Source organism: Brassica napus, chromosome A9 (genome assembly GCF_020379485.1).
Source record: "Brassica napus cultivar Da-Ae chromosome A9, Da-Ae, whole genome shotgun sequence".
Taxonomy (NCBI): domain Eukaryota; kingdom Viridiplantae; phylum Streptophyta; class Magnoliopsida; order Brassicales; family Brassicaceae; genus Brassica; species Brassica napus.
Genome location: NC_063442.1, coordinates 34,920,524 through 34,946,243, shown reverse-complemented (window position 1 = coordinate 34,946,243; position 25,720 = coordinate 34,920,524). Strand labels below are relative to the sequence as shown.

Here is a 25,720-nt window from a genome sequence, read left to right as displayed (position 1 = left end):
TGAAGTTGATATGCTTAACTCAATATATACAATATATATAATTAAAAATATATATACAATATTAGTTTAATGATTTAGTAATATGAAGATAAAATTAAAATACAATATATTCTGATATATTCATTTTAACTATAAGTTAAAACTAATTAATAAAACTAATCTATCTATAACTAAATAATAAAATACATTATTTTAATATTTAGTGTGGTGAATATTTTACACCAAATTTGGTGGGATTGTGTCGTTTTTGGTGTTCCATTAAAAATGACATACATCAATTTGTTGTTTTGGTGTCCAATAGGAATTGGCCTCAGAACACTCAGACATTGTTGCCAGTGGATTATATGTAGTTTGCGGTTTAGATAAATTTATCTTCGTCTAATGATCAGTGTGTTGCTTTGAGAAAATGAATAAAATTGATTTACTAATCATATAGTCATTTATAAAAAAAAAATTCTGATAAGTTATAAATTTTAAAATTATTTTAAATCAAACACACTTAAATCTAAAATTCTATTATAAAAATGTTATTTAACAACATAGATAATCAAATCAATCATTTCAAACTTTGCTAACTAGGATGTATATATCACCATCAGGATGTTGCATTTGTATTCTACATATATAATACTAAAACAAAAAATTTCGTAGGAAGATTTCAATGTCAAAAGAAGCACAAGATTCAAAGATATCAGTTAAATGATGATCTTGCGAAAGAGTGTTGGCTGAAAATCTCGAGAGACCATAGATGGATTTTATTTGACGATATACATTAAGCTTTCTTCTTTGATCAAAATGTCTAATTGAGTGCGGATAACAATGATCATTGATTGGTTATATTTATATCGTTTTCTTTCGTCCATATTGCATACAAATATGTTTTGTAACATATTCTAGTGATTGGAAGAAACATTTGTTTGAAACTAAGAAGACTTTGTTGAGAAAAACAAATAGATAAATGTCGAAAGAACAGAACTGCTAGATTTTAGCAATATGATCACAATAAATACTATTGAATTTCTTTATTTTAGTTTACAGAGGCGAAAAGTATGTGTGCAAACTTCATAGTTGTGTTGTATATATGTTATCTTATGGCATCATATTTACTTTGGAGGGGTTTGAATAGTTTGGTAAGGTGGATTATTCAAAACGATCATAAGCCTAGAAGAATACATCGTTCAAACAATGTAATTCTAAGTGGTTTGTGTAGATAATTTGGTAATGCATGTCATGCATGCCGATATAAATCTTATGAAATTGAATACATGCAGTAGTATATAAGATGAGATCTTCTGCGTGTTATGAATCGGAACTCATTTATGAGTGAAATCTACTATGAGAAATTTTCGATGATAGACATAAAAAGTTTTTGTTACAAATATAGACCTTGAAAATAAAAATGATCAAAATAGACTAATGTTTTATCAAAAAAAAGTAAATATACACTTATACCCTTAGGATTAATTAATCTACACATTATGGTTTAGAGTTAATAGAGTGAAATTTAAGTTTTAGAGTTTAAAAATTAAAAAAGTTATTTTCAAAACAAAAAGATGTTATTTTGGTCATTTTAGTTTTTTAGGTCTATTTTTGTGACAAAAACTTTAAAAAGTATATTTAAGAGAATTATACCTCTACAATTCCCTCTAAAGATTGTTTATTTGGCTGATATATCTTGTGAATTGTTCAGTTAACTGTGGAAAAAAGGAGAGTGAGAATATGATTTGAGGGCATGTGGAAGAACGTGAGCGGTTCCGATGGACAATTACAATAATATAAAAACCTACTTTCAATTAAACAAGCAAAGAAGAAGACATAAGATCAGCTCCGAACACTAGGTTTAAGGAGAGTTCTTATCTTTTAAAATAAATGAAAAATAGTTAAAATAAGAGAGAGAAGAGTATAAAGTTTCTTAAGGATGATTATTGGGGGTTTTTGCTCTTGGGTCCTTAATATACATATATTTGTATGTATATATTATATACACATATATAATATATACATACAAATATATGTGTATTAAGGACCCCCAATAATCACGCCCTAGATTAGTTTTAAGAACCGGTTAATAATAAAACTACACATATGTCACTCTAGAAATGTTTCATTTGTTTAACAAAATCCAAACATAAATAAATGAAATCATTATAATAGTAATATATATATATATTTTTAAGAAGCTTGTATGGGTAAAACCCATAATGGTGCTCTAATATAAAGTGTATTTTGTTAAAAAAATAATTTTAAATTGGAAGATGTCCTTTAGACCTAAAGCTGCATTGGTACGGAGAACAGAACTTGAACATATGCTTCTCTTTTCCTTTTATTTTCTTTTTTGACGCATTTGCTATTTTTGTACTTTAATTATCTGTTATACGTATTGGAATGAGTGTATGATTTTTTTCTTTCTTCAAGTCTAATGCAAATGGATGTGAAAGAGAGATGAATTTTGGCAAAGAAACACTTTATTTGAGGGCATTGGTCATTGCAAAAGCAGATCCAAAAGGTCCAGATTCCATAATCCCTTGGAGATTGCCACTCAATTATGTTACCACTAACTTTATTAAGGTTACTTTAATTAACTAAAAAAAAAACCGGAACTACGAAATACTAGAATATTACATGCGTTAAAACCGCCTATGTTGTGTAGCCATTTTGGCTAACTGATTTGCATGATAACCGCTTATGTTGGGAATTGGGATCATTAAGTTAATAAAATCGGATAGTCAAAGTGGCTTGCACTTGATGATCAAGGATACTTAATACAATAATTTATATCAATATTTATGTGTGAATTAATATTGATTAGCATTGGATAGAAGGATAACTAATGTATAAGAGAGAAAGGGTTATGCTGAAAATCAGGAATCTATATGATCAGAACCGGTCTTGAAAATTTAAGGGCCCTATACGAAATACCATATTTACAGATTATTTGATATTTTTATAAATTTACAAATGAATTTTTATTTAAAAATAATAATTTTCAAAATATATTACTTATTTATATCTAAATCATAATAATATACAAATTATCTCATATTTTTATCATATTTATAAACTAAAAAAACTTATTCACTTTTTTATTTTTTTAAACATTTGTATGTCAATATACTAAAAATACATACACATATATATAATTCTTTTTTTAAAAGTAGGGGCCCATTCAAATGTTTTTTTTTAAGTGGACTACTACCAAGTGGGGGTCCATTCAAATGTTTCGATAAAATGCTTATTGGCTCAGTTCTGTGTACCGATAGATATGCATGGTCAACATTTTCAACTTTTTAAGTGTAATTATATGTATTTTAATGAAATGGTTTGTTGCCCTATTTTAAAATTTAAATGATAAATTTTGCTCAGTAAATTAAAAAATAAAGCTCTAAATTAGTAGAATATATACAATTTCAATATTTTGTCCAGCCTGTTCGATACTCTCTCAGTCTCCATTGGAATTTTCGTTTTGAACTTGTTTTCTTTGTTCTCATAAAATATTTAAACGTAGAATGGTTCTTCATTTATTAAAATAATAAAAACTGAACCAAGTGGTTTTCGTCTAGCGGTAAAGGGTTCACAGTTGTGAGTACACCCTGTTTTCGATTCTCCTTGGTCATTTGGGATGCCTTAAGTGGTAAGAAAACGCGGATCCTGCAAATCTCGTTGTGATTACTACTTAGACCTAAAAAAACATTTTAGATCACGCTACGGTTATCAAAAACATAAATAAATAATAAGAACTGATTTTGTAACCTTTAATGTAGTGTTACAGTGGACCTTCTCATCCTTTTACCATATATCTAACGAGTTTATTGTTGTTCTCAGATCTCGCAATACTTAATATCACAAAAAATTTATATAGATTTTGCATGTATTTGTAAGGTGACTTTTAAATCACATTATATATAAAGGGGTTTATTAAAAAAATGTCTAAGAAAATCTTTGAACTTGCCTCATATTCAGCGGCTACAGCCTACAGCAATACAGCATTGCTGTTTATGTCGACCGGATAGCAGTTTTTCGGTAAGATGAAGTAGAGAGAATCTGGAAAATAGTGAAAATTAAAGAAGACTAAAATATGATATTATTTTTCTTAGAATATGTTGTATATGGGAATAGTCTTCTCTTAGCATATCTATATTCGACATAATATGTTTTTCTGGTCATGAAATTTGGCTTAATTACGTTTGACATATATTACATGCTCTATATACATCTCGTAAAGGGTTTATAAGAAATTGAGAATTCGATAGATTATTCAATCACACACATAAACAAAAGTTTCCACTACAACTCCTTAATACTGAACCCACACTTCTATTTATATAGCCAATAACACCAATTTTGATAAACATACTCACACTCTAAATATCTTCTAAAAGACCGAAAACATAATACTATAACCATATCTCCCCCCTGAGCCCCAAAATTAGCCTTTGGATCATATATATATAGCTCCTTTATCCATGGCCTGATTTCTCCTCAGTCCTCAGTAATATATAGCTCCCATGACAAGCGATCCATGTATAACCCAACCAACAAAATAATCATCAAGAAAAATTGCTGCATACTTAGAATGAGAGATGGCCGGTTGAGTTGTTGGAGCTGAAACCAGTCCATGAACTACTAATGTTGCTACTACCTCCCCAAGATGTGTATCCATCATTCTCCTCCACTGGTTTTATGTTAATATTCCCCAAAAAGTTTCTAGAGAAGTTATTCAGTCCGTTCCCACCCTGATCATTCTCTTCGGCCTTCACATTTCTAGCTTGTGCGGTCTGATCTCCACTTGAAGCCATATCCATCAAGGGTTTAGACCTTAGCTGACTGGAATAATCACTACCCTCTTTTTGAGGATTAGCATAGCTAACACCTTCATTGCCTTCTAGTGATGGATACATCACAGTTGAAGGTTGCTCCAACCCTTTCGCGTTGATCAAGAAAGGGAATTGCTGAGCTTGTTGCAATGAAGGTATTCTCCATGGATCCACAATTCCACCACTAGAACTCCAATCCAATCCAATGTTACTTGAAATGTAATCTCCAAGGCTTTGGAAAGGAGGCAATATGGGCAAGTTGGAATTAAACCCTGGCATTTGGCCGTAGCTAAGAAACTTGCTAGGGTTTGAGTAACTTGGGTGACAAGAAAGCAATGAAGTAGTATTATTGTTATCAGCCGAAACCGCGACCGTAGCTTTCGATCTCCCACCGCCGTTGGGTTTGTTTCTCTTGTTCCTCCTAAAGCCTCCTCCGACAGGAACATTCCTCAGTGCACCGCCACGTGTCCAATAACGGCGACATGTCTTGCAAAAATGGCGAGGCTGAGTAAGGTTGTAGTTATTGAAGTAACAGAACTTAGTATTGGTGGATTCACACCTAGGGCACTTTAGAGCTGCTTCAGGCAATGGGATTTTCGCGATCCGAGCACGTTCTACCATTGAATTCACCCTGGCTTGGCTCGAGCCAGCCTGAGCAGCCGGTGGTGATGAGAAATGTTGTAAAGGGTTCTGGTCAGATGTGACACGGTCTAGCTGTTGTGTGTTTCCTTGCTGCATATTAACATAATACTTAGTTTTTAGGAATGTAATGCAGCTGAAACCTTTTTTTTTTAAGAAACGATTCGAGCTTGATACATCGATCGCGGAAAAAAGAATATATACAAAGCAAATTATTCTACTTTGACAAGATGTGCTGATTTATAACAGCTTTTCATCAAAGCTGCAGAAAGAAGATGGATTAGTAACTCAAGTTAATTTAAAGTTGTAGTAATTTTTATATTATATTTTTTGTTTAATCCCAGTGTCTGAAAGAGAAAAAAGGTGAATGCCAAGCAGAGATTAAAAAATCCATCCTTAAGAGTTTTAATTGGAAAAACAGCCAAATAAATCATCATTATATATTTCATGGTATATTCGAGAAGATAAGAAAACTAAGGAATATCTATAAGGATATACGGGCCTCCACAAAGAAGAAGAAGAAGAAGAGGCAAGCAATTTTGTCAAAGCAAACCCTTATTTTTTTTATATAGATGATCGAACTTGGAGCAGTTTAGAACGGATCAAGAACATATAGTATCATATATATTTATTACCTGCTGCCAGTTGTGTGAATCGAACTGATTCACTGGAAGAGAGGAGAAAACCATATCTGAATTTAGCTATAAAAGCTTTCTTCTAAGGTAAGACTTTGCAGATATGGTGGAAAATCAATCACTTAAGAGAGAGGTGATCTAGAGAAAGACAGAGAGAGAAGGGAGGAGCTTATAAATGAGAGATAAAAAGAAGAGATGACGTTTCCTTATTTAATTTATTTTCTATTTTTTTTCTTTTCCTTTAAATTTCCATTATTCTTACGCTCTTTGTTTCTTTTTGTTTTGTTTTCATCAAAACCTTCTTATTTCTTGTTAACCTTTTTGGAAGTAAATGTCAATTTAAACATCTAGATGTGCTTATCTTTCCAAGTGTATCATCTATATGTGCGTCATTGTTTCTTGGTTGTATCAATGTTATATGATCAAATATGAATTGCTTCACACATCATATATACTAAGTTGTAGTTGTAATTTGGCATGCGGCTTAAGCAAGTAGAATCTTAATATGTTTATACATTTTATTGTTTGAACATGTTATTGTGAAATTTACTTAAATTTTATGTGTGACCATAACTTTTATCCCAACAACATATTTGGTTCAAATCTGGGTGGTGACACTTACACGGTACTAGCATACACCATTAAATTATTAATATCACATTATGTGCTTAAAATTTCTAGAATGTACTATTAATATATATTCTATTATTTATATCAAAACCCAAATTCGAACATATTAAATTGATAATACGATTGCTTGTATTTGTTACATAAAGACTAATATCTAAATTTATCTCTAAATGACTTGGTTTCATTCAAAAATATATTAGTTATGACTTATGAATTTGCAGTGATTAGTACAGAATGTGTCTATCCAACTAAGAATATGTAGTCCCTATATATACAATTTGATCAAACTTCACTACGACATTTGGTTGAAGAAACAAAAAAGTATATGATATATGTGTATTCTACTATTCTGTATATTTCTTGTCAATCAATGAGCAAAAGACAAGTGAAATCTAAGTTGGTAGCCTGGTAGATAACTCACTCCCCTTCCCATGCGATCCCGATTCCTATAAGTGGATGTATTATATATTTTTCTTAGGAAGAAAGAAAACTATAGTATTTCATGAGAAAGGATATTTCTTGGATTCACATAATGTAAAGTAGATGTATATATTTTATAGAGAAACGATAAGGACAGAGTTTTCTTAGCATGTAAGCTTTTTTGCATACGTTTACAGTGGTTCCAAAAAAGAGATGTGAAGAGCGAGAATGGCCATGCAGAGAGAGAAACCCTAGGTACCTCCTTTCCTTTTTTATATTAAAAAGGTCAAGAACAACGAGGGAGGAGAATAATTAGATTAGTTAAAAAATCAAAAAGATTTTGAATTGATAAAGAAATAAATAAAGGTGAACTGGTAGTGGGGTGGTCTTTGGTGGAGTTGTCATAATCGAGTGTAGCTTTTGTTTTCCTCGAGTAGGACCCAAGTTTCATTTTTCATAGTATTATTATCGTTGCTATTCTTAACATTATTGTCATTGTAGTTTTTGTCATATGAATATAAACATGTAGATGTAGTAACCTCTGCATGGAGAGCTTTGTAGGTTCCAAAATTTTGGTTTAAGAATGATGTTTAAGAGGTTACTACAAAGCTCTCAAAATATGTAGTAACCTCTGCATGAATTTTCGTAATTTCCTCAAAATCTCTAGTACTTCTACCGAAGAAGATTTGAAAGAGAATGATTAGATTTTGTGTTTTTATGCATGCTTTTATATTGTATATTTCAAATTTAGCTATTAATTAAAAAATAGAATATATTAATTAAAAGAAGTGAGATGTCTAGTGTTGTAAAAAAAGATGTTAGCAGAGAATATAGGTGAGAAGATAAAACTATAAAAATTGGTTTAATGTCAGTTTTATTTTCATTGATGCATACTGTTCTACATGCATGACTCATTTTAAATAACTTATTTTATCTAAGACAATCAAATAACTTTACATATTGCATTTAAAATATTTATACTCAAATATATTCTTATTGTATTTTTATAACGTTTTTTTATATAGTTTATACATGGTCGAATTTATTGCCTAATATATACACACATGCATATTATTTCTGTATTGTAACTAGAGTAAATCCATATCTTATGGAAGCAAATTTATATCCCTAATTAAGAATCATATAGAATGGATGCAGGAGAAGAAAATATAATTAAAATGTGCTAGTTTGGGCAATCTGGAACACAAAACTAAGACCAAGGGAAGCATAATCCAGCAAATCAAATCATGATGATTCGAAAAGAATGTTTCTTTTTTTTTTCCTTTGTGAGCCATGCACACCCTAATATAGCTTACCAATAAAATCGATCAATATATATTATATGGACTGAGAAAGAAAAAAAAAAGACTTCGCCTTATGGTACGTTAGATTAGAAAAGACGGACATGTTGTAGGAAGGTGTCCCTTTTTTTTTATCACTGGTAGGAAGGTGTCCCAGTCCGCGATTTCTAAAAGAAAGATTTGCGGTCCAAATTTGATTTCAGACCTTCTTTTTAATGGACCATACCATGAGGAATTAGAACAGCAAACATTGTTACTATTTTTTTTTTATCAAACAACATGCATTATTTAGAAGAGTTTACACCCCAACAAGGGGTATGGTTACAACCAAAGAAAAAGCTAATTTTACCACTGGATCAGTCTCTCAAATTAGCGTTTTGAGAAATGAAAGTACAAGAGATAACGTCAAAGTAAGACAAGTAGCTATAGATATCAAACATAATACCGAAAAGTTCGGGCTGAGATCCACTATTCTTCAATAGCAAACATTGTTACTATATAATTCATATCCAGTGATAACATACATAACTTTGTTGTGAAACAAGAAAATATAATCTGTATGTTTATATATTATTCATAAACATAAGGAGTCCTTTATATATAGGAAATTACACGGTCATAGAATAATGGAAAGACTAGAGAAAGGAAATACAAATATGGAAAGAGTACAAATCATAAACTAATAAGGAAAAGGGAGACTAGGGTTTCCAGCCTCTCTCTCTCTCTCTCTCTCTCTCTCTCTTTGGGTCGGTTATGGATCGGAACGGTTATGGACATCCACAATATGATTTATAACACTTCCCATTGGATGCCATAACCATATAGGGATTGTAATACGCTTTAGATGTTGCCTCATTAAAATCTTACGAGGAAAACCTAGTGGGACAAAACCATGGTGAAGGAAAAAGAGTACAACACGTATTACTCCCCCTGTTCTGAACATCACTGAAGGTCTTTCAGTCAACGCATCCCAATCTGATGCGTGAGCTTTCTGAACGTGCAGGTAGGAAGTGATTTGGTGAACATGTCGACTGAGTTGTCACTGGAACGCACTTGGACGACTTGGACCTCACCGGCTTTCTGAAGATCATGCGTGAAGAAGAACTTAGGCAATATGTGCTTCGTCCTGTCTCCTTAGATGTTGGATTGACAAAAAAAGCTGGTAGTCTGATCCAACATATATATTTTTTTCGATCCAATATTTTTCATCCCTGTTTTTTTTTTGTATATTTTTTTTAATTATCTACTTATAAGTTGATGTCTTTGAAAGTTTTTAAATCTCCGTTTTTAACTTTAATATCGTTTATTTTTGTTCGATATACTAGTCTTCGTAATAACAGTCAGTTATAGTACAATACATGATCGCAGAAGTATATTATTAACATATTTATGCCAATCAGGATCTTGAATCACTTAAATGAGAAGCAAAAACTTCAAAAATCACTTATAAACTGGTATCCAAAATCATTGTAACAACATAAACCGTAGAAAAGTCACTTGAAACACAACAAAATAGTGATATTCACTGAAATAGAAATAACATCCAAAAAGACTTGCATTCTTGTTTTCTGCAACATTGACTAACTAATTCTCCATCAATCGGTCCTCAAATCTCTATTATGCACAACTTTTGCATAAGTTTGATGTTGGATAACTTACATGTCTTGATATAGTGTTATTCAAAGTAAACATAAATGTTGGATAGTAAAAAAGATGTTGGATAATGATATAAAAATTACTTATCTTGATAGATCTTATTTTAATCTTTTCTTTGGCTCTGTCAATAACTTTGGTTAGAAAAACCTTATGAGAAGAAAACTAGTCTTACCAAAATATTTCTAAAAATATGTTGATTTTTTTTTTCACTATGGGTAGGTTTGTAAACCAACATTACTTCAAAGAAGATCACGATGTAGCCACCATATCCAAACTTACCCTCATGACTAGTTCTTGCAACTACATATTTTCTATATTTTCTTCGCCCACTTTCACTAGAGAAACCGCATACAATCTCTAAAATGTAGACTTGAGATTCACAGGTCCACGATATATCTTTTCACAAACAAAAGCAAACTATAATAGGTTAGTATTTATAAGTAGATGTATATCATACATTGACAAAAAAAAAATTATTTTGTCTCCAATGTTTTTGTTCTCAAAGTATAACAATGCCAAAACTGCTTCAATTGGTCGATGTACAAGATGAAGAATCACATCCTCACTAGAATTTAATTTCACATAATCTTTGATAAATGCATGTCTAGTTGAGATATAATCATGAACACTTTTTACATGACCTACGATTTGTCTTCATCTTCACATTAAATTTCATGCTGCATAACATATTTGAAACCATTGGTGAAATTCGAGGTATAGAATAGTAATTTTCTTTCCTTTTCTTATATTTTTATTGTTTCATTTGATCCAAAAAATTCAATCATGTCTCGAGAAGAGTATATCTTATTTGTAGTCTTGATTAGATTTCAATGATTCTAGTCCATATTAGCTCACTCACGACAATGTATCAACACATATCTATCAGCATAAAAAACACTTAAGTGATTATATCATAAAAAAACAATTAATTATATGTTGATTGATAAAATTCTAATTAAACATTACGATGATTATCTTGATTCTCAAATGAATTTTCATAAGCTTTTGCTAATCCACATTTTCAAACACTTTGGTGTAAGCTACAATTCATTAGAACAAAACAAGAAACATGTATAAACCCAAATCATCTAAAGAGTATATATTACCAAAATTAAGTATGATAAAAATGTGTACTCATCTCTTGGTTATAGATGCATATCGAACATGTGTGAACTCTGCATTCAATGAGTCAATACACACAATGTTTCTGATATTATAGTGAGTCTTTGAATCAATTATGGACTGTAAGATTTTTTAAGCACTAACTGCTGAAACTTTGGGTACCAATTTGACAATCTTAGTAAGCATGGAGAAACATTCATTGGATATGTCAATGAAAACCTTAAAAAACATATATACATTCAAATATATTTATCAACATAATAAAGTTTTCTATAAAAAGTTCATGAATAAAATTTGAATGTAACTTCCACAAAGCAAATGAGAAATTATAAAACACAACACAATCATTTTAATTACATCTATTTTTTGTGCACCTAATTGCATCTACTTATTGTAGCAGTTTAGTCTCTTTTATACTTTCTCAAAATTCAAACATTATCTTCTTTTATTAGAAATGCGTACATACAGTTTATTGATTTGCACACGAAATCAATTATATATATATAGGACAAGTTGAAATCTTGAACTTAAACGCACAACTCACAAAGTTTAGCATCAAAATTACAATAAGAAGTGTCATTATAACCATAAAAAAAACTAACAAAGAGAACGGAAAAATGTAGGTCGCATTGCTAGAGTAATCGTCAAATTCAATAGTAGTTTGATTTAAACAAAAAAAAAATACTAATGGATTCTCTCATAAAAGACTAATTAATTACATGTTGATATATAAACAAACATTACCATGATTATCTTGATTTCTCAAATGAATTCTTATAATATTTTTCTAATCCACATTTTTCAAACACTCAGGTGTAGGCTACAATCATTAGAACAAAATAAGAAACATGTATAAGCTGAAATAATCTAAAGAGTATATAATACCATAATTAAGTAAAATAAAAATGTGTATCTATCTCTTGGTTATATGTGCATATTAAACATGTGTGAATTATGCATTGAAAGAGTCATGACACTCAATGTTTATGATACTATGGGGATGTTTTCAATCAGTTATGGACTAAAGTTTTTTTGGCACTATCTAGAAAATATAAGCCGCTAATTGCTGATACTTTGAGTTAACCAATTTGATAATTTCATTGAGCATGGATAGACATTTATTTGATATGTCGACACAGACCTGTAAAAACATATGTACATTCATATATATGTATCAACAAAAAAACTCTTTTAACAAAAGAATTTAATTATTTTGTCTCCAATAATTTTTTACTCAGAGTAGAACAATGTCAAAACTGCTCTAATGTGTCGATGTTCAAGATGAAGAAGCGCATCCTCAGTAGTATTTAACTTCACATAGTCTTTGATAAATGCATGTTTGGTTGAACAATCATGAAATTTTTGCACAACTTATGAATGGTCAGTCCTCGTTGAATTTCATGCTCCATAATGTATTTGAAACCATTGGTGAGATTTCGATGTATATCACTAGTATTTTCCTTTTCTTATCTTGTTATGTTTCATTGGATCTATAAATTCAATCAAGTCTTGAGAATAGAATATCTTATTTGGTGTCTTGATTAGGTTTCAATGAGTTTAACAGTCTATATTAGCTCACTTACGACAATGTCCCAACACACATCAAGAAGCATACAAACAAAAAATAACACTTGATTGATTCTTTCATAAAAGACCAATTAGTTATATGTTGATAGATAAAATGCTAACGAAACATTACCGTGTCATCTTGATCTCTTAAATCAATTGTCATAATCTTTGGTCAATCTGCATTTTTCAAACATTCCGATGTAGGCAATAATTCATTATAAAAATTAAGTAACCTAAAAGAAACATATATAACCCGAAAGTTATCTAAAAGGTATATATTACCAAAATTAAGTAAGATAAAAATGTTTATCATCTCTTGGTTATAGATGCATATCGAACATGTGTGAACCCTGCATTCAAAGAGCCAATAGACTTTATGTTTCTGATATTATAGTGAGGTTTTGAATCAATTATGAGTTGTAAGATTTTTAGGCACTATTTGAAGAACATAAGCCACCAACTGCTGAAATTTTGGATCAACCAATTTGATAACCACAGTGAACATGGATAAACATTCATTGGATATGTCAACAAGGGCCTTTAAAATTTATATAAATATAAAAATATGTATCAACAAAATCAACCTTTTAAAAAATCATGAAGAAAATGTGAATGTAACTCCCGCAAAGAAAATGACAAATTAATAAACACAACATATAATCATTTTAATCACATTTACTTATTGAAGCAGTTTAGACTTTTTAAAACTTTCTCAAATTCGAACATTATCTTCTTTTCTTAGAAATGTGTATGCAAAATTTATTGATTTGCACAAGAAAGAAATTATATTTATATAGGACAAGTTGAAATCTTGAACTTAAATGCACAACTCACAAAGTTAAGCATCAAAATTACCATAAGAAATTTCATTATAACCATAAAACAAACTAACAAAAGAAAATAGAAAAATGTACCTCACATTGCTAAAGTAATCATCAAATTCAATGGATTCTCTCGTAAAGGACCAATTAATTATATGATGATAAATAATATGTTAACTGAACATTACAATGGTAATCTTGATCTCTCAAATGAATTCTTATAATCTTTTGCTAATCCACATTTTTCAAACACTACGGTGTAAGTTATAATTTATTAGAAAAAACAAGAAATATGTATAAACCGAAATCATCTAAAGGGTATATATTACCAAAATTAAGAAAATAAAAACATGTATCCTTCTCTTGGTTATAGGTGCATATCGAACACATGTGAATTATGCATTCAAGGAATCAATACACTCAATGTTGCTAATATTATAGTGAGTTTTGAATCAGTTATGGACTAAAAGTTTATTTTGACACTATCTAGAGAACATAAGCCACTAACTAATGAAATCTTGGGTCAACAATTTGATAATTTCATTGAGCATAGATAGCGTTCATTAGATATGTTCACAAGGACATGTAAAAATATATGTACATTCAGATATATGAATGTAATTCTTGCCAGACAAATGATAAAATAATAAACACAAGATAATAATAATTTTAATCACATGTACTTACTAGAGCAGTTTAAGCTTTTTAATATTTCTCAAGTTTGAACATTGTCTCATTTTCTTGGGAATGTGTACACACAGTTTATTGATGTGCTCAAATTTTGTTTATCATTTTATAGGTCGGGTTGAAATCTTTAACTTAAATGCACAACTCACAAAGTTTAGCATCAAAATTAACATGAGAAACAAATTCCAAAAAAGATGTAGCTCGCATTGCTAGAATTATCATAAAATTTTAAAAAGTAGTTTGATTAAAAAATTGATTACTGTAGTACTCAAAAAACAATATAGAAAATAACATTTCATTCTCTAAATAATTTCAAATCATGAAACGCTTCCAAAATGACACCAAAATTTGTGTTGGGTTGATGGTTTTTCAACTCTTCAACACTATTGATATGTAGTGACACAATGAAAGCAATAAGACAAATCAAAACCATAAACCCTTAATAAATTTCTCATCGTGGACCTACTTTGATAAGATGAAAACCAAGAAGAACACACTAGAAACATTAAACTATATTATAAAATCTTTTGAATCGTGAAAGTTGGAGTTTATGGTTTCTTTTCTAAAGAAAATCTGTTAAAATCTTTTGCCATAAAGAAATTAATGAAAATTTTCAACATCAAGAAAACATACATAAACAAAGAAAGTGAAAATGTCATCATTGTAACATAGATTAATTTTTTACCGTTTGAAGTTACATGATAAATCATGAGATGTTTTTTCTATGTTTATGTTGGTTTGAATCAATCATGAAATCTTTTTAAACGTTTGCCACAAAAATATTAACGAAAAATTTCAACACCAAGAAAACAAACATAAACAAAAAAAAAGTGGAAAATATTATGTTTTAAATTGTAGAATATTTTTTTACCAGCTGAAGTTACATGATAAATCATGACATGTATATGTATCACTGTTCAAATTAGTTTGATTTAAATATTAGCTACAATAGTATTCAAAAAACATAAAAATAATATTTCGTTCTCCAAATTAGTTGATTTAATTAAGTTTTTTAATATATAGAAAATAGTTCTAAAATTATATTTTAAATGATATATAAAGAACTGAGTTAAGTTTTCGACAAACATTGTACTAAAGAGACAAATTTAAGTTGGTTATAGTATTAGAATATACATGTTAAATTTTTGTTGTTGACCATTTTCCCTTTTTTTTTACACTTTTCAACTAATAACAATCTCTTAACTTAACACTTTAATATTTTCTTTTGAAACATTAAATACTTAGCCTACCATGATGATGACCCACTATTCTACATTCAGCCAATTTGTTGGATTTCCCATAAGTAATCTTGTTAATTACACATAGTCTACAAGATGTAGCTTTTCTGAAAGAAAAAAATGCTAGTTATTGTCTTTGGAATCATTTAAAAAAATAAGTAACATGTTTGTTTGATACTATTGTTTAACTAATTACTAGATAATGATCCGCCTTTTCAAAAAGTGGATATATTTTAATTTTTATATTTCATTTTTTTGTAATCAAATTTATGTTTAATATTAATATAATAGATATAAAAGTCTTTTAGATAAATGAAATACATAATTGGACTATACATATATAAATTAGACATGATTTTGTTTTAATAGAATATGTTTAAAATGCAAACATGATCTGGTTGTTAAATTTTTATAATATACTTTTTGATTTGTTTAAATGGTTGAAGCATCATCCACTGTGTTGTATAATATTGCTTTAAATTATACCTCATAGTCAAGAAATGACATTTCCTCAACCAACAGATTTCTACTGCTAATATCACACGAGTGACAAAACATAAAAAAATGATGAAGTCATTTGAAGTATCTTATTTTTCAGAATCATATGAATCCAACATCTTAAGACACACGTAGAGTCTTCTTGCGTGTGTTCTAGCAAAACCATAATCCTAGAAATCTCTAAAATCAAAATCCTAAAAATAGCTGAAATGAGAACCAGAATCTTGTAAAATCTACTAATAAACTGGTGTCATGAAATCGAAGAAACAATAACATAAACATAAAACTCAATGGAACATAACCAGAGTCGTTAAATAAAGAGTCACGTGGAACACAAATCCTGATATTCATTGAAATAAAAATAGCATCCCAAAAGTTGTGGACTATTTGTTTTTCTGCAGCATCTGTTTGATCGAGATGCCAACTACTTGTCCATCAACTAATCCTCAAATCTCCATGCTGCACAAGTAATATGTTGGATGATTTATTTTTCTTGTATTTCAAGTAAATAAAGTTGTTGAATAGTATAATCTTTCTTTTTCTCTCATGTTCTTCCTCTGTCAGCAACCTTGGGTAGGAAAACCTCCTCAGAAGATACCGAGGTTTCCAAAGTACTTTTAATGAATTTGCTGATTGTTTCACCAGCAGTAGGTATGTAAGCCAACATAACTTCCATGGAGATCTTGATGTAATTAATTTTTTTCTGAAAATTTTAATTTTTATATTTAATTTTTTTTTGTAATCATATTTATGTTTAATATTAATCTAATAGATATAAATGTCAATTAGATAAATGAAATACATAATTAGACCATACATATATCAGTTAGACATGATCTTGTTTTAATAGAATAGTTTTAAAATTCAAACATGTTCTAGCTGTTAAATTTTTATAAAAGAAACTTTTTCAAAAAATTGAAATTAATACATAAGAAGAAATAATTATTTCATTAAATGTTCAAGTGCTTTTTTGAAAGAAAAAAATGCTAGTTATTGTCCATAGTGCGGTTTTAAAATTTCAGTCAGTTATATGTTGCTTTTGAAATACCAAAAATGTGTGTTAAAAAACTATATAACAAAAATGACGAGCCAGTGAGAAGAGAGATTATTGATTAGATGACACACTGACAAAATCAAAATAAATAACCATTTGAGAGAAGAAACATCGATATGACTCGAGATTTTGACGGCCACTAAGTCATCACCACATGTCGTTGGAGGTCTACTTTTTCTCCATTCAACTGGTTGAATAAATTCAACGGAGAGTAATCCACGTATGTTTTTCTTTTTATTCAACAGACTCATTGCACGCCTTCAACTGTTGAATTTATAATTCAACTACTTCATTGCATATAGTCTTATAAAGTATATGACAATATCAGCAATGTAACAATGCAAAAAAAAAACATACCAGAATACACTGAACCAAATCCGGTTATACAAAACCAAAAAATGATAAATCATCTTTTAAAATTGTAGAATATTTTTTTACCGGCTGAAATTACATGATAAATCACGACATGTATAAGTATCATCGTTCAAATTAGTTTGATTTAAATATTAATTAAAATAGTATTCAAAAACAACACAAAAAGAACATTTCATGCTCCAAAATAGTTTGATTTAATTAAGTTTATAATATATAGAAATTAGTTTTAAAATTATATTTTAAATAAAAAATCAAGAACCGGGTTGATCTTTTCAGAAATTTTTATATGGAACAGACAAGCTTATGTTGGTTAGTATATGAACATATATGTTAAATTATTGTTCTAAACCAGTTCTCCTTTATTTTTACACTTTCCAACTATTAACAATCTCTTAACTTAACACTTTAATGTTTGCTTTTGAGACATTAAATACTTACCCTACTGTGGTGATGACCCACTATTCTACATTCAACTAATTTGTTGGATTTCCCATAAATTATCTTGTTAATTACACATTGGATACAAGATAGAGGTTTTTGAAAGAAAAACGCTAGTTATTGTCCTTCGGTTCAGTTTTTTTTTTTAAGTAACATATTTATTTGATACTATATTTTAACGATTTACTAGATTATGATCCACTCTTTCCAATTGCGGGTATTTTTTTGTTTAATTTTTTTCTGAAAATTTTAATTTTTATTTAGGTTTTTTGTAATCACATTTTTGTTCAATATTAATAGAATAGATATAAAAGTCAATTAGATAAATGAAATACATAATTAAACCATACATATATCAATTAGACATGATCTTGTTTTACTAGAATAGATTTAAAATTCAAACATGTTCTAGCTGTTAAATTTTTATGAAAGAAACTTTTTCAAAAAATTGAAATTAATACATAAAAAAAAAATTATTTCATTAAATGTTCAAGTATTTTTTCGAAAGAAAAAAATGCTAGTTATTGTCCATAGTGCGGTTTTAAAGTTTCAGTCAGTTATATGTTGCTTTTGAAATACCAAAAATGTGTGTTAAAAATATATATATATCAAAAATGATGAGCTAGTGAGAAGAGAGATTATTGATATGACGACACACTCACAAAATCAAAATAAATAACCACTTGAGAGGAGCACCATCGATATGACTCGAGAGAAAGATTTGACAACCACTAAGTCATCGCCACATGTCGTTAGAGGTCCACTTTTTCTCCATTCAACTGGTTGAATAAATTCAACGGAGAGAAATCCACGTATGCTTTTCTTTTCATACAACATGCTCATTGCACGCCTTCAACTGTTGAATTTATAATTCAACTACCTCATTGCATGTAGTCTTATAAATTATAAGTACATGACAATATCAGCAAGACAACAATGCAAAAAAAACATACCAGAATACACTGAACCAAATCCGGTTATACAAAACCAAAAAGTGATAAATCATCTTTTAAAATTGTAGAATATTTTTTTACCGTCTGAAATTACATGATAAATCATGACATGTATAAGTATCATCGTTCAAATTAGTTCGATTTAAATATTAATTACAATAGTATTCAAATACAACACAAAATAACATTTCATGCTCCAAATTAGTTTGATTTAATTAAGTTTTTAATATATAGAAGTTAGTTTTAAAATTTTATTTTAAATGATAAATCAAGAACCGGGTTTACTTTTCAGCAAACATTATACTGAAGAGACACGCTTATGTTAATTATAGTATATGAACATATATGTTAAGTTTTTGTTCTAGATCATTTCTCATTTATTTTTACACTTTCCAACTAATAACAATCTCTTAACTTAACACTTTAATGTTTGCTTTTGAAACATTAAATAATAAGCCTACTATGGTGATGACCCACTATTCTACAGTCAACCAATTTGTTGGATTTTCCATAAATTATCTTGTTAGTTACACATAGGCTACATGTTTATAGCATCTAACGATCACTACTTTGTAACCAAGTTTGTAGCAGTTAACATCGTATGTATCGGTTAACAACCCTTATTATTGAACCTATTTTATAATATTTTGTATCAGTTAACAAAATTTGTATCGTCTAATAACAATTTTGTAGCAACTAACTAAACATATATTCGGATCGACGATTTCATGACCATAACCACCACAATAAGAACCTGAAATTCCTTCGCCGTGTTTCACGAACTCATCCGTGATAACGACTAATTTTATCATGTCAGATAAAAACCTCGTTGCGGAATCGTTAGTTACGGTGGCAATAAAATGTTTGGATCTGGAAATCGTCGCCTCTCAAACAAATACCATCATTTTTGTAGATATTTTGTCTTTACACGTCACTGATTGAGGAGTTCAACATTTCAGTAGTGTTAGAATTATTATACGGTGATGTTTCTCAATTGACGAGATAGTGAAGACTTATGGTTATTTCGATAAAATAAGAGAACTTAAAATTGATATTTTATGTACTTGAGAATGGAAGAAAAATGAATCACATCATAATTTGTAATGAATGGCACTTTGAAAAAAGAAATAGAGCTTTGGAGAAGAAATACAGAAAAGAAAAAACAAGTTTGGGTGTTACAAAAAAAAAGTTTGGAGAAGAAAGAGATTGGAAAAGTAAAAAGAATTAAGAAATTTTTTTATCTGACACATAAAAAACTATTAATAGGTGCGTAGGATACCAGTGGACTTGGCAGATAAAACAAAAAGTGAGAATCATAGGAAAGATATGTCACAAGACTAAAATATGAATGATAATGTGACTCAAAACTTAAGGGTATATGACTAATTAAATGTATGTTGAGGTGTACTGCTATCAATTTCTGAAAAGTAATTGACTAACTACTGAGGTATATCATATATATATATATATATATATATATATATATTATAACTGACTACTTTAGAGCACCATTATCGTCGTATACTAACAAGAGTTTTAAGGTATGGGTCCTGTAGAGTTCATTAAAAACGTATGTAGAAGTAGCGAGATATGAGATGTTTTTGGTCTTTTTTTAGTGCTGTTTGCGGATCCCACTGACACGTAGCGGTCCGCGATTGGTTCTTTCTTTTAAAAAGAAAGCAAAATAAGAAACCCAAAATGATTTGTGCGATAATGGTGCTCTTAGACACATGCCCGGCTCTGGCCCTGTGCTAGGAGTGCATTTGCACATGGCCCATTACAAATTTTCTAATTTTTAAGCTTAGACTAGAACCCAAAATTGATCAAATTTATTATTTTTTTTACATAAAAGAGTCCAATTTCTTTACTTTTCTTTAAAGAAAAAGATCATAATATTTTTTTCAGCTCAGGCCTAAATAAACATTGAGACGGGCCTGCTTAGACAACATCGTATCTTCGTAATATGCAAATAAACAGACGGTTTAAATTTAGTCGATATGTTTGAACTAGCTAGAATCGTTTCGTTTTAGATTACTCTGAGTTTTATTAGCATAGTTCATATTTCTAGGACTAGTAATGTCCATGCTGACCCCTTAGTAAAAGAGGTTAGAACGTGAGAACATTTTATTTTTGACATAGATAAATTGAGTTGTTTTGGAATAATGTTGCCAAATTTTGATTTAATAAAATAGGAAGTTTGAGAAAGAAAAACACTAAAAGACATCATTATTTTAAAATAAGGGAGCAAAAATAAATACTATAAAGTTAAGGGGTTGAAAAGGAAAAGAAACTCTCAGGACAAAAAACATCATATCAGATTACAAAAACTAAAAGCCTCGTCGTCGTAACCAAACCAAACCAAATCAAAATTTTAAGCGTTAGTTTTTTGGAGATCGGAAAGATGAACGATGTGATGTTGGAAGAGGCGAAGCTGTGGTCAATACACAAATCTGGTCAATTTTAACGTTTTACATCACATTGGAGGCCACTGATCCGGTCCACGACGACTCACTTGTTACATTCCAGACCTGTGTCACCGATACTGTCCTCAAGCATCAAGCACGTTTGAGAGCCTTCACAACTACTTGCAGAATCAAGCCTCAAGTCCCAGGTAAACTGAGCTTTGTGTGATGAATATTGCTAGTCAGTATGATGACTTTTAACTGTTTCAGGAACGGGAGAATTAGGTTCCATTTGGTACCCAGATGATGACGTAGATGCCTGTTACAAAGTTGATTTGCCTAATTGGCTACAAGATGATGCACTTTCAGGGGAGGATAAGCTTCAATTCTATGAGGTATAACTAACATGTCTTACATATTGGGTTTTGGATTTTAATATAACAAAACCGTTTTTACTTGCACAGGTGAAAGATATGGAGTTGAAGGACAACCAGTGGCTTTATCTATATGCCGAGTTTGCATTGTTCTCCCATTCGGGCGATGACCTGGTGAGGATAAGTTATTATTTAGTATTTGATGTGTGTTTGTTGGGTTGGGCCAAACAGCATACTCAATAAGTTAGTTTGTTTTTGCAGAGCGCTTATATGCCATTTGAGATGAAGAAAGTAGTGGTGCAAACCAAGGAAGATATGAAGCTCAAGTCGGGCAATGCAGTCTTCTACCTGAGTTTCAAGCCCCGTGGTGGTCCAGAGTGCAGAGGTGTAGTAAGGAGAACTACTGATGGAAGACATGGACACATGTGCCTTGAAGCTAGGTGTTGGATTGACAAGTAGAGTTGCTGGTTCCGTCTCTTCGGGCTGTTCTCTAGTTCATTAGTTATCTCTATTTTATAAGTTGATGATGATGTCTTTTCACTAACTCCAGTACTTGTATTTCCTTATCATCTACTCAAGTTATGCCTTTGACTAATTCTCTTGTTCTTTAATGATTTAAGGTCGCTTTTGTTTTATGCATCAATCTTTGTGATGGCATGATCTCATCTCAGGACTATTTTATCAGCATAGCCAGCATCCTAAAAATCGCTGTAATGAGAACCAGAATATTCAAAATTCACTAATAATTGTTTTTGTAGAATCACCAGCTAAAACGATGTATCATTGATTCATAGCTCTAAAACTTAAGTGCATATACATATATTTTCTCCACTTTCCAACTAACAACAATGAATCTACACTTTAATGTTGTTCTTTTGGAACATTGTCTACTTTGATGACAACCCACAATACATTCAACCAGTTTGTTGGCTTTGCCATAAATTCTTTTGTTAATTACACATATAGGTTATAAGATGGAGCTTTATACCAATCACTTATAAAGTACATCACAACACCAACATGGCAAAAAGATGTATGTTTTAGGTTTTTCACATTTATTAAAAAAACATATCAAATTGTAGTTACCAGTACATTATTTTTCGTTATCAACTATTCCTGACAACTTTTAAGCAATAAATTTTTTATAAACACCATTATGTTTTTTGAAGTTTACAATTGAGAAATACTCTAGGATAGCACTAAAAAGTTTTTATCACAAATATAGGCTCTAAGAATCAAAATGACCAAAATATTTAAGTAAAGAGGTAAATATACACTTATACCCATAGAGTTAACTAATCCAAACCTTAGGGTTTAGAGTTAAGGGGTGGAAATTTGGGTTTGAGGTTTAAAATTTTATAAAATAGAAAATAAATATTAAAAATTTGAAAATAAAAATTTTAAAAATAGTTTCAAAAAGTATTTTCGAATTACAAAAAGAAAATTTGAAAAAAAAATAAAAAAAAATTCCGAAAAGAAAATTTCAAAAAAAAAATTATAAAAAAGTTCGAATTTGAAAACATATAATTTAAAACTATAAAAATATTTTTTTATTTTTTATATATCTAGGGTATTAGTATCTTTTTAGCTATTAAATGAAAGATTTTTGTCATTTTCCTCCTTGTGGTTTATTTTTGTGATCAAAATTTGAAAATAGTCTATTTATGATAATTGCCCTTTACAATTTGCAATTAGTTTATACATTGAAAATGTAAAACATATATTTTTTTGAAACAATTTTTTTTCTTCTAAAATTTAGATTTTTTTGAAACAGAGGGAGTAAAATATATTGAACCAAATCCGGTTATACAAAACCAAAAAAAGTAATGTGAGATGAAAATATGAAATAATGAACCAAAACCGGTTTAATAAAACCAAAAAAATGGTGATGGGACCAAAAGGGACGGTAGCAACCAAATGGGTCCAAAAATTTATAAGTTTGGGAGATAGTAAGTTAGTTGTCCTACTCCCAACTACACAACTTCAATGCCCCAATCTCTTCCTCCTCCCTCCTCTCTATTTAACTTTCCTTCTCTCTCTCCCTCACTCTGAATCTTCTTATCTGGGTCTTCCTCGTTTTCTCCGCTTTTAAGCCATGAAAGTCACCGTCGTCTCCCGCAGCGGCAGAGAAGTTCTCAAAGCCCCCCTCGACCTCCCCGATTCGGTACTTTCTCCTTTGATCTGTCTCCTCTCTCTGTTCTGATTACTGGGTTTTGTCTCTTAATTTGATTTGAATCGCTCGATTGGAGAAAATGTAGCCAAGAAGATGCATACTTTCTGACTTTTAGGGTTGTGTGTTTTTGTTCTTTGTAGGCGACTGTTGCTGATCTGCAGGAAGCTTTTCATAAGAGAGGTAAAAGTTTCGATCTTTTACTAGTAAGTTGACTTTACAATGTTGAAATCGATCTGCGCTTATGATAGCTAGTGTTAGTTTCATTTCATGCAAAGCTGTAGTTGATCTGTGTTGTGTTGCCCTTCTGAATTTAATGTTTTTGAGTCATATAATATAACCAAGATCTATAGGGAAGCTTATGGATGTTCTATGCTAATGAGGATTGTTTAAGCTTGTAAACCCAGTTTGGGGTTTTTGATTACTCATTACAAGTTACAACCTTTTCTGATTAATGGATCTGTTACTATTAGACTCAAATGCTTTCATTTTAGATTGACTCTAAGTCAGCACTTGCATGCGTTTGTATTAATCACAGAGCTTGAAGTCCCTTTCTTCACATCTAGAATAGCTTTACTAATGTTATTATGGACTGTGTGTGATTCGGGTTATGTTGTTTCGTAACAGCTAAGAAGTTTTACCCATCGAGGCAAAGACTGACTCTTCCTGTCTCTCCTGGGTCAAAGGACAAACCTGTTGTCCTCAACAGCAAGAAGTCACTCAAAGAGTACTGCGATGGCAACACTGACTCCTTAACCGTAGTCTTCAAGGACTTGGGAGCACAAGTCTCATACCGCACGCTCTTCTTCTTCGAGTATCTCGGCCCGCTCTTAATCTACCCGGTCTTCTACTACTTCCCTGTTTACAAATACCTCGGCTACGGCCAAGACCGTGTGATCCACCCGGTCCAGACCTACGCCATGTACTACTGGTGCTTTCACTACTTCAAACGGATCATGGAAACGTTCTTCGTCCATAGGTTCAGCCACGCGACTTCACCGATAGGGAACGTGTTCAGGAACTGTGCTTACTACTGGACCTTTGGTGCTTACATCGCTTATTACGTGAACCACCCTTTGTACACGCCGGTGAGTGACCTTCAGATGAAGATTGGTTTCGGGTTTGGTTTGGTTTGCCAAGTCGCAAACTTTTACTGTCACATTCTGTTGAAGAATCTTAGAGACCCTAGTGGCTCTGGAGGGTACCAGATCCCGCGTGGCTTCCTCTTCAATATTGTTACGTGTGCTAATTACACGACAGAGATTTACCAGTGGCTAGGATTCAACATCGCTACTCAGACCGTTGCGGGATACGTTTTCTTGGCTGTTGCGGCTCTGATTATGACTAACTGGGCTCTTGGAAAGCACAGCCGTCTGAGAAAGGTAACAAAAAGCTAAACTCTTAAGTCTCTTTGCATTATGTGGTTCTTATTGTGGGGTATGTGACTTTGCAGATATTTGATGGGAGAGATGGGAAGCCAAAGTATCCAAGAAGATGGGTGATATTGCCTCCATTCCTGTAGAAGACTCATCGTTGTGATCCTCGTTTTTATCAGTTTAAAACTCTCTTAATAAGGTTGTAAAAGAGATTTGCAAGATGTGTGGTTTCCTCTGTATTGGTTGTTCCTTTTGTTTTGAGATGTTTTGTAAGTTTAGAGATTTTAGAAACATGCTTCTTTAATCGTTTATCACGCAAACTAAATCATCCGTTATTCCATTGTATTGCATAGTAAGTCAATCTCAGAACATTTTGAAAATGGACTAAGAGCGCAAACCAATGAACACTGTCATTTTAAGTAACAGTAAGTAGGCATGCGGGCAGGGTTATTCGATTTTCGGTTAGTTCAATTCAACATAAATCTTACCGAATTAACCCAAAATAAAGAACGGTTCGGTATTCGGTTAGTTTGGTTTTTGAAAATCCT

At 30.8% G+C, this 25,720-nt stretch overlaps 3 protein-coding genes across 3 annotated transcripts; 2 read left to right on the top strand and 1 right to left on the bottom strand.

The window, feature by feature from the left end:
- Nucleotides 1-4,212: 4,212 nt before the first annotated feature.
- Nucleotides 4,213-6,443, bottom strand: LOC106412240 (dof zinc finger protein DOF3.6-like). Its single transcript, XM_048741161.1, has 2 exons — nucleotides 6,089-6,443; nucleotides 4,213-5,546 (listed from the first exon to the last, which is right to left on the bottom strand). Exons 1-2 carry the CDS (start codon nucleotides 6,140-6,142, stop codon nucleotides 4,569-4,571), a joined length of 1,032 nt encoding a protein of 343 aa, XP_048597118.1. The 5' UTR covers nucleotides 6,143-6,443; the 3' UTR covers nucleotides 4,213-4,568.
- A 13,950-nt stretch (nucleotides 6,444-20,393) lies between these two features.
- Nucleotides 20,394-22,254, top strand: LOC106413736 (UPF0725 protein At2g20620). The gene is made up of 5 exons (XM_048740534.1): nucleotides 20,394-20,420; nucleotides 21,233-21,461; nucleotides 21,523-21,647; nucleotides 21,717-21,800; nucleotides 21,888-22,254. Exons 1-5 carry the CDS (start codon nucleotides 20,394-20,396, stop codon nucleotides 22,083-22,085), a joined length of 663 nt encoding a protein of 220 aa, XP_048596491.1. The 3' UTR covers nucleotides 22,086-22,254.
- A 1,301-nt stretch (nucleotides 22,255-23,555) lies between these two features.
- LOC106415464 (very-long-chain enoyl-CoA reductase) lies at nucleotides 23,556-25,512 on the top strand. The gene is made up of 4 exons (XM_013856183.3): nucleotides 23,556-23,790; nucleotides 23,940-23,979; nucleotides 24,424-25,178; nucleotides 25,250-25,512. Exons 1-4 carry the CDS (start codon nucleotides 23,722-23,724, stop codon nucleotides 25,316-25,318), a joined length of 933 nt encoding a protein of 310 aa, XP_013711637.2. The 5' UTR covers nucleotides 23,556-23,721; the 3' UTR covers nucleotides 25,319-25,512.
- Nucleotides 25,513-25,720: the final 208 nt, after the last annotated feature.